Source organism: Chrysochloris asiatica, unplaced genomic scaffold, assembly GCF_000296735.1.
Source record: "Chrysochloris asiatica unplaced genomic scaffold, ChrAsi1.0 scaffold00472, whole genome shotgun sequence".
Taxonomy (NCBI): Eukaryota; Metazoa; Chordata; class Mammalia; order Afrosoricida; family Chrysochloridae; genus Chrysochloris; species Chrysochloris asiatica.
Window position 1 is genome coordinate 394,249 of NW_006408990.1, and position 10,351 is coordinate 404,599.

A 10,351-nucleotide genomic window follows, 5' to 3' on the forward strand; every position below is an offset into this window, starting at 1 on the left:
GTTACTCCCTTTTGGTTTTCTAATCCCAGGTCTTTGCACATATCATTCTAATACTTTGTCTTCTTGAGCTGCCCTTTGAAATTTTCTATTCTGCTCTCTCTTTTACTTCATCATTTCTTCCAGTTGTTTTAACGTCTCTGTATTCAAGAGCAAGTTTCAGACTCTCTACTGGCATCCATTTCAGTGTTTTTTCTTTTGTGTCTTTTGCTTTCTTCATATATGAAACTTTTGATGTCATTACACATCTCCTCTGGTTGTTGGTCATTAGTGTCTAATTCATCAAATCTGTTCCTGAGATGGTCTCTAAATTCAGCTGGGATATAGTCAAGGTCCTATTTTGGCTCTCCTGGAGTTGTTTTCACTTTCTTCAGCGTCAGCCTGAACTTGCATATGAACAATTAATGGTCTGTTCCACAGTCGGCTCCTGGACTTGATGATAATGAGCTTTGGCTCTCCTGGAGTTGTTTTCATTTTCTTCAGCGTCAGCCTGAACTTGCATATGAACAATTAATGGTCTGCTCCACAGTCGGCTCCTGGACTTGATGATAATGAGCTTGCCTGTTGTCTCTTCATACCGATGTAATCAATTTGATTCTTATGAACTCCACTTAGTGAGGTCCACGCATATAGTCACATTTTATGTTGTTGAAAAAAGGTATTTTCCAAGAATAAATCATTGACCTTTCAAAATTCTTCAAGCAGTCTCCAGCATCTTTTCTATCACCTAGGCCATATTTTCCAAATAGTGATCCTTCCTCTTTGTTTCCAACCTTTGCACTTCAAGCACCAATAATCATCAGTGCATCTCGACTGCATGTTTGATCAACTTCAGACTGAAGAAGTTGGTAGAAATTTTCAATTTCTTTAGTGGTTGGTGTGTACATTTGAGTAATATTGGTATTAAATGGTCATCTTTGTAGGTGTATGGATATTATCACAGATAGCACTGTATTTCAAGACAGATCATGGTATGTTCTTTTTGGTGATGAATACTATGCCATTCTTCCTCAATGTGTCATTGCTGACATAGTAAACCATGTGATTGTCAGATTCAAAATGGCTAAAACCTGTCCTTTTCAAGTCACTACTAGGATATTGATCTTCAGACGATCCATTTCATTTTTGATGACTTGCAATGTTCCTAGATTCATACTTCATCCATTCCACATTCTGATTATTAATAGATGTCTGCAGCTGTTTCTTCACATTTGAATTTTGCCCCATCAGCAAATGAAGGTCTTGAAAGCTTTGCTTTATCCACATCATTAAGGTCAACTCTACTTTTAGAGGCAGCTCCTCCCCAGTCATATTTTGAATGTCTTTCAACCTGAGGGGCTCATCTTCTGGTATGATGTCAGAGTCCCACTGCTATTCATAAGGCTTCTAGTGGTAACCATTAGGAAGTGGTACACCTCGTCTGAATGTTACACTGAAACCTGTCCACCATGGGGGAACTTATTGGTTTCTAAAATAACTGCAGCATAGCTTCCAGCATCATTGCAACACAGTATAACAAACTGACAGATGTGTGCCTGGAGAAGGTAAGGATAGACATTAGTCCATGTGTTTTGAATGTTACATTTATTGGATGGGTATGCATGGAGGAGGTGTGGCTGGGTGTCATCATCACACGCCTACAGGTAGGTGTGGCTGGAGAAGGTGCAGATTGGCGTCATTATATGTCTATAGTATGTGTGGGGAGAAGGTGTGAATGATGCTATTACAAGTCGGCAGGTAAGTATGGATGGAGGAAGCATTGATGGGTATTATCCCATGACCACAGGAAAGTGTGGATGTACATTATCAATCATCTATAGAGGTATGGGTGGAGGAAGAGTGAATGATACTATCCACACCTATGTGCAGATTGGATGATGGAAGCAATCACATGTCTACAGATAAGCAGATGGAGGTGTGTGTGCGTGTTATCCTATGTGTAATGATATGTGCGGATGGAGGAGGTGTGGATGGGCATTATTTCACGTCTATGGGTATGTGTAGATGGATGCTATTACATGCCTATGGATAGGTGAGAACAGAGAAGCTGTGAGTGACATTGTAATATATCTATGGGTATGTGTGAACAGATGTTATTACATATTCATGAGAATGTATGTAGGAGGAAGTGTAAATAATCTTATTATATGTCCACAGAGGTAACTCCAAATGAGAGTTACCATATGTCTATGGGTATACACTGACAGAGAACTTCCAGAGGTTCAAGCTGGATTCAGAAGAGGATGTGGGATGAAGGATATCATTGCTGACATCCAATGGATTTTGGCTGAAAGCAGAGAATACCAGAAAGATGTTTACCTGTGCTTTACTGACTACGCAAAGGTCTTCGATTGTGTGGATCATGACAAGCTATGGACAACATTGCGAATCATAAGTATCCCTGATCACTTAATTGTGTGTATGAGGAATCTGTACATGGACCAAGAGGCAGTTGTTTGAACAGAACATAGGAGCACTGAATGGTTTAAAATTAAAAAAAGTGTGCAACAAGGTTGTATTCTTTCACCATACTTATTCAATCTGTATGCTGAGCAAATAATCTGAGAAGCTGGGTTATGTGTAGAAAAACATGGCATCAGGATTGGAGGAAGACTCATTAACAACCTGCGATACGCAAATGATACAACCTTGCTTGCTGAAAGTGAAGAGGACTTAAAATACTTACTTGTTGTTGTTGTGTGCCATGGAGTCGGTTCCGACTCATAGAAATACTTCCTGATGAGGATCAAAGAGCACAGCCTTCGGTATGGATTGCATCTCAAGGTAAAGAAAACAAAAATCCTCACCACTGGACCGATACACAAAATTTTTATCAACAGAGACAAGATTGAAGTTGTCAAGGACTTCATTCTTCTTGCATCAATTATCAACACTCACAGAAGCAGCAGTCAAGAAATCAAACAACATATTGCATTAGGCAAATCTGCTGCACAAGACCTTTTTAAAGTGTTGAAGAGCAAAGATGTCATCAGCTTGAGGACTAAGGTGCACCTGACCCAAGCCATGGTATTTTCAATAACCTCATATGCATGTGAAAGCTGGACAGTGAATAAGGAAGACTGTAGAATTGATGCTTTTTAGTTACGGTGTTGGAGGAGAATACTGAAAGTGCCATGGGCTACCAAAAGACCCAACAGATGTGTGTTGGAAGAAGTACAGCCAGAGTGCTCCTTAGAGGCCAGGATGGCCAAACTTTGTCTCTCATACTTCAGACATTGTCAGGAGGGCCCAGTTGCTGGGGAAGGATATCATATTTGATAAGGTGGAGGGTCAGAGAAAAAGAGGAAGACCCCCCAGCGAGATGGACTGGCAAAGCGGCAGCATCAATGGGCTCAAATGTGGCAACAACGGTGAGGCTGGCCCAGGACTGGGCAATGCTTTGTTCTGTTGTGCATAGGGTTGCTATGAGTTGGTACCGACTTGATGGCTCCTAACAACAACAACAACAATGGGGAACTGTAGATGGGGGAGGTGTGTGTTGTTGTTGTTAGGTACTGTCAAGTCGGTACCAACCCATAGTGACCCTGCGCACAACAGACTAACACAGCTCGGTCCTACGCCATCCTCACAGTTGTTGTTAAGCTTGAGTGCATTGCTGCGGCCACTGGGCCGGTCCATCTCATTGGGGTTCTGCCTTTTTTTAGTTGACCCTCCACTTTACCAAACATGATGTCCTTCTCCAGGGACTGGTCTCTCCTGATAATATGCACAAAGTATGAAAGATGAAGTCTGGACAAGCTGGCTTTTAAGGAGCATTCTGGCTGTACTTCTTTGAACAGATTTCTTTGTTCTTCTGGTAGTCCATGGGACAGAAAAATGTAATATTTTTCTCCAACACCTCATGCAAATGCATCAATTCTCCTAGAGTCTGCTTTATTCATTGTCTAACTTTCACATGCATAAGAGGCTTGTGAAAATACCATGACACCTTAGTCCTCAAAGTGACATTTTTGCTCATGAACAGTTTAAACAGTTTAAAGATTTGCCTAATGCAAAACATCATTTAATTTCTTGACTGTTGCTCCCATGAATGTTGATAGTGGATTCAAGCAAAATGAAGTCTTTCATTAACTTCAATTTTTTCTCCATTTATCATGATATTACTAATTGTTTCAGTGGTGAGCATTTTTATTATATTTACATTCAGGTGCAACCCATACTGAAGACTGTGGTCTTTGATCTTCATCAGTTAGTATTTTAAATCATCTTTGCTTTCAGCAAGCAAGGTTGTATCATCTGCATATCACAGGGTTGTTAATGAGTTTTTCTCCAATCCTGAAGTTATGTGTGTTCTTCTTCACATAATACAGTTACTTAGCATACAGACTGAATATGTATGGTGAAAGAATACAACCCTGACACACACCTTTCCTGAATTTAAACCATTCAGCGTCCCCTTGTTCTGTTTGAACAACTGTCTCTTCATGTATGTACAGGTTCCTTATGAGCACAATTTAAGTGTCTGGAATACCCATTCTTTGCAATGTTATCCATAGCTTTCATGATCCTCACAGCTAAAAGCTTTTGCATAGTCAATAAAGCACAGGGAAACATCTTTCCGGTATTCTCTGCTTTCAGTTAGGATCCATCTAACATCAGCAATATTATTCATTGTTCTCCATCCTTGTCTGAAGCCAGCTGAAATCTCTGACAGTTCCCTATTGATGTGCCATTCTTGACACTTTTTAATTATCTCTAGCAAAACTTTACTTGCACGTGATATTAACGATGTGGTTTGATGATCTCCACTTTGGGTTGGGTCACCTGTTTTTGAGATAGGCATAAATATGGATTTTTTTCCAATCAGCTGGCCAGGTATCTGTCTTCCAAATTTCTTGGCTTAGAAGAGTGAGTGCCTCCAGTGTGGCATTAGTTTGTTGAAAGATTTCAATTTGTATTCCGTCAATTCCTGGAGTCTTGTGCTTTGCCAATGTAAAAGGTGTGAATGGTTGTTTACCACATGTGTACAGGTAAGTGTTGATGGAGCAGGAATGTACTGGCATTATTAAATGCATTCAACTGTTAACCACAGCTCAGCAGTTCAAACCCACCAGGCACTCCTTGAAAACTCTATACAGGGTTGCTATGAATTGGAACCAACTCAATGGCACTTAACAACAACAGCAATATGGGTAGATGTGGAAAGAGAAGGTGTGGATGGCATTATCACATGTCTGTGCATATGTGTAAACAGATGCTATTGCATGTGTGTGTGTGGCTGGAGCTATGGATGACATTATCAGAAAGAATGGACTTGTCCAGAGTCCAGTGTTGGCTTCGTTTTAGGGGAGCTAGTCACGTGAGTGTGATAAATAATGAAACAACCTTGTTTCCCAGACCTGCTGGAGCCAAGACCGGCTGCTGAGCTTTGGGAGGAAGAAATCCCTGAGCCCCACCAAGAATCCGTGATTCGCTCTAAGTCTGTCCTTTAAGTGAACTCCCAAGTGGCTCTGAGGAGGCCAGGCTTGGGGACTACGGTGTGAAGGACCACCTGCTTCATCCAGTCAAGTGTCAGGGGAAGAGGCCTGTTGCGGAAGAAAAGGCCAAATGACACTCTTGGCGTTCTACATGGCAACCACCTTGGCCAAATCCAGTTTCTCGGGGCTAAATTGGTAATAGGGGGGGTGGGGTGGGGGAGGAACACCTGACCAAGGCCACCTAACGGTTCAGTGTCAAAGCAAGCCTGCAGCCCAGAGCATGCCCCGGCCCAGCAGTCTGGCGATGATGGGAGCAGGTGTGAGGCCATACCTGGCTGTCAGACATTTGGTAGAGGTCCTTGTAGGCCATGTAGACTTGGAAGGAATTGATGCCTGTTTTAAGAAAAAAACAGAAAAATGTGTTTAAGAAAAAAATAAGCATGTCTTTTCAGTAAATCAATGATAACAGCAGTGTGTTAACCACAAGATCGAGGTGTCTCAGGGGCCACGGAATTCTTGGTGGGGGCACCTTGTCCACCTGGGGCATGAAACATGGTCAAAGGAGGTTCCCAGAGAAGTCTGCACCCACTCTGACTCAGGAGAGGAGCAGGAGGAATATGAGAGGAGGAGACTAAGAGGGGAAAGGAAGAAGAGGAAGAGTACGGAGAGGATGAGAAAGAAGAGGAAAAAAATGAGTAGGAGAAGGCTGGGCAGGGAGGGAGGGGGAGTGGGTGTGAACACCACAGAGGAGAAGAGAGCAGTTACCAGAAAATGTCTTGACGTCTGGGAAAAGAGTTATTGTTAAGTGCAGTCAAGTTGGTTCTGACTCATAGAGACCTTGTAAAGGGTTTCCAAGGAGAGGCTGGTAAGTTTGAACTGCTGACCTTGTGGTTCAAAGGAACTTTGTGGTCGGGTGCAGCCCCGAGAAATTGGATTTGGCCAAGGTGATTGCCATGTAGAACGCCAGAGAGAGAGAGAGAGAGAACAGATTTGACGACACTTAACATCATCAACAACAGCATCATGGACGGTCCAGGGTTTGCTGGATTGTAAAATAAAACTGTTTCCCATCCCTACTCTCAGGAGACAGGTTAAAATGAAGGATGTATTTATAATACTCTTTACTAAGACCACAAAAAGACTTAAGGGGTGCCTGGTAAGCACTCTCAGTTAGACAATGGACCTCCATTGAGAGTGATGTAGGCTGCTGGTTTTGTATATATGCTCTTTATTATGTTGAGGAATTTTTCTTCAATTCCTATTTTGTTGAGTGTTTTTATCAGGAATGGATGTTGGATTTTGTCAAATGCCTTTTCTGCATCAATCGATATGATCATGTGGTTCTTTTCTTTTTTCTTATTTATATGGTGGATAACGTTGATCGTTTTCCTAATGTTGAACCATCATTGCATCCCTGATATGAATCCCACTTGATCATGAGTATTATCTTTTTGATGTGTTGCTGGATTCTGTTGGCTAGGATTTTGTTGAGAATTTTTGCATCAATGGTCATGAGAGATATTGGTCTATAGTTTTCTTTTTTAGTGATGTCCTTCCCTGGTTTTGGTATGAGGGTTATACTTGCTTTATAAAATGTATTAGGGAGTTTCCATCCTCCTCTATATTCTGGAATAATTTGAGTAGTATTGGTGACAGCTCTTCCCTAAATGTTTGGTAGAATTCACCAGTGAATTGGCTGTCTTTTGAATCTTGGTTTCCCTTGCCTACTATTGTAAAATAGACACTTGAGTGGGAGAGAAAAAAATAGCTAGAAATATCACCATAGAAAGCTTGTAAGTCTGTCTTCAACCTATAACTGATTGGAATACCTAAAATGGGGCTAGAACTTGCCCAATGAATGAGGCTTCCTGTGGAGCCTTTGCACTGCATAAGACCATCAGTGGAATCCTGGTCCCCAGCCAGAATCTTTTGAGGTGGGAAATTTCCACTTAAAAGGACAAGCAGACCAGCCTGAAATGACTATAAGAACAGAAGATACTTCTTGAAAGAAAGACCAGAAGGAAAAATCAAAAACAATAATGGCAGTCTGAATGACTAATACAAGAACAAGCAAGTTGTTTGCCCAGGAGCCATCAAGGCAAGTGGTCTGGTCCCCTCAGGGAAAAGCCCCTTCCAAGACTGAGACTCAAGGGGAATACACGAGCAGGCATATGGTCTTGTTGGTGACCATGTTGGTCTTCCGATAGGAGGAAGTAGGGGAAAAACAGCAATGTAGTTGTTAGCTAAGTCTGACTATGTTTAATAGATTCCTGTCAACCCTGGTTGAGACAGGTTGGCCAGCAGTATGGCAAGACCTGGGGACTCCTGGGCCCAGAGACAGGGGCATTGCTACAGAGGACTAGAGAGAGAATGAAGCGTCCAACTGATATGAAGTGAGGGAAGATGCACAAGAACACCTATACTTGCAGATAGCACCCACTTGACCTGGCTTCAATGACTGGATGATCAGAACTCAACTAGAAGAAGAAAGAAGAGGAAAAAAAAATAGTACATCTGCTACAATTTGATGTACTTGACCTATACTTATGGGTGTAGTAGCTCAAAAGAGGGAACAAATCTTTATGGCGAGGATCATTCCCACCCCCTAGGTACACAAGGTTGACAGGGATGGGCAACTTAGACATTGACTACCCAAAATGGTGACAGGGGGCGGAACCTACAAAGGCAAGAAGTGACTGGCTTACAAGCTTTCAAGAGGGATCCTAGTTCTAGAGGGTGCTGGGGAAGGTAGAATCTCCACTGAGTAGTTTCCAACCTGTCTGGACGAGGCTGATGAAAGGAGATGGGGATAAGACTCTTGTGGTTCAATAGTCAATAATTGCTATCAGGACTGACTGTAAGTGTTGCAAATGTAAAGGCAGACGTTTTGTAGCAAAAGGAGGGGAGTGGTTGATTTTGCAGTCCAGGAGAGCAGGTCCTTGGGACCATCAAGGGAGAAGAGTGGAGTACAGGACCCTATCCAGAGAAGCAGTGATGCCAGAGATGGAGACAGAGATGATGACGTGGAGATATAGAGCAGCTGGGGACTCTGGACTCAGGGAGGGAGAGGGTCTGTGTACTGACAGTTTGGGGACAGGCTTGCGGGGTGTACCCTTTGGTTGTTTGATGGTGCAGGGAGGGGACTGTAATCATTGCAATGAAATGAAATACGATTTGATGAATGTAGAGCTAATATTCTGCCATGTAAACTATTACTTAATTCACAATAAAAACAAATAAACAAAAAAAGAACATTTCAATATCTAGAAGTACAATCCTGACAGTGATATCTGCCGGCAAACAAGACCAGCTGGTATCACTATTATTCTAATGTATGTACCAACCACTAGGCCAGTGATGATGAAACTGAGGACAGCACTGTGGATTAATGCGCTAGACTGCAAAGTCAGTTTGAACTGCAAAGTCAGCGGTTCAAGCTTACTAGCCGCTCCTCGGAAACCCTATACAGGGTCGCTATGGGTCAGAACTGACTCAATAGCGCTTAACAACAGCAACCAACTTCTTCGGCGAGAAACTGATCACACTTGCAACCAATATGCATTGATAATTACTGGTGATTCAAATGTAGAAGTTGGAAACAAACAGGATACATCATGTTGGAGAATTTGACCTCGGTGATAGACATAATGCTGGAGAGATCATGATATAATTTTGCAAGACGAAGAACATTTTCATTGCAAGTATATATATATATATTTCAAATATATTTTTTAAACAACATATAAAAGGGACATAGATCTCACCAGATGGAATCCACAAGAATCAAAATGACTGCATTTGTGGGAAGAGATAATGGAGACACTCAATATGATCAGTCAAAACCAAACCAGGCTATCAATTGTTCATACAAGTTCAGGCTGAAGTTGAAAAACATTAAAACCAATCCTTGAGTGCCAAGACATGACCTTGAATATATTCCACCTAAATTAAGAGACTATCTCAAGTACAGATTTGATGCATTATACACTAATGACCAAACATCAGAAGAGTTGTGGAATGACATGAAGAACATCACAGAAGTAAACAAAAGGCCATTAAAAAGACAGGAAAAAAACAAAAAACAAAAGTGGATGTCAGAAGAGGCTCTGACCCTAGAGACGCTAACACAAATGAAAGAACTGAACAGAAAATTTTAAATGGCATCTCGAGAAGATAAATTCAAGTATTATAATGAAATGTGCAAAACCAAAAGGGAAGAACACACTCAGCATTTCTCAAGCTGAAAAAATTGAAGGAAAAATTCAAGACTCCACTTGAAATACTGAAGGAGTCTATGGGCAAAATAAGGAGGCTTGGTAGTTTAGAGGATTATGAGTTAGGTTGCTAACTTCCTGGTCAGCAGCTCGAATCTCCCAGTCATTCCATGGAAGAGAGTCAGAAACCCTACATAGGGTATTTATGAGTCAGAACCGATTTGGATACACACAACCACCACCACCATGGGCAAAATATTGAATGATGCAGAAAACATCAAAAGAAGATGGAAGGAATACACAGACTCACTGTGCCCAAAAGAAATGGATGACGCTGAAGCTTTTCAAGAGGTTGTTGTCCTTCAATGCCATCGAGTCATTACTGACTCATATTGATCCTATGCACAACAGAATGAAACACTGCCCAGTCCTGGGCTAACTTCACAATTGTTGCCCTGCTTGAGCTCATTGATGCTGCCAATTTGTCAATCCAGCTCACTGGGGGTCCGCCTCTTTTTCTCTGACCCTCCACCTTACCAAACATGATTTCCTTCTTCAGTGACTGGTGCCTCCTGACATTATGTCTGAAGTATGAGAGACAAAGTCTGGCCCTCCTGGCCTCCAAGGAGCGCTCTGACTGCACTTCTTCCAACACAGATCTGTTGGTTCTTTTGGTAGTTTATGGTACTTTCAATATTCTCC

The 10,351-nt window shown here is 41.8% G+C and overlaps 1 protein-coding gene across 1 annotated transcript in view; it reads right to left on the minus strand.

The window, feature by feature from the left end:
* Positions 1-10,351, minus strand: part of CRMP1 (collapsin response mediator protein 1) — a 100,161-nt gene that overhangs the window by 26,760 nt on the left and 63,050 nt on the right. The window contains exon 5 of the mRNA XM_006877306.1: positions 5,767-5,828. Within this exon, the coding sequence (XP_006877368.1) occupies positions 5,767-5,828 (62 nt within the window). The remainder of the gene's footprint in view (positions 1-5,766; positions 5,829-10,351) is intronic.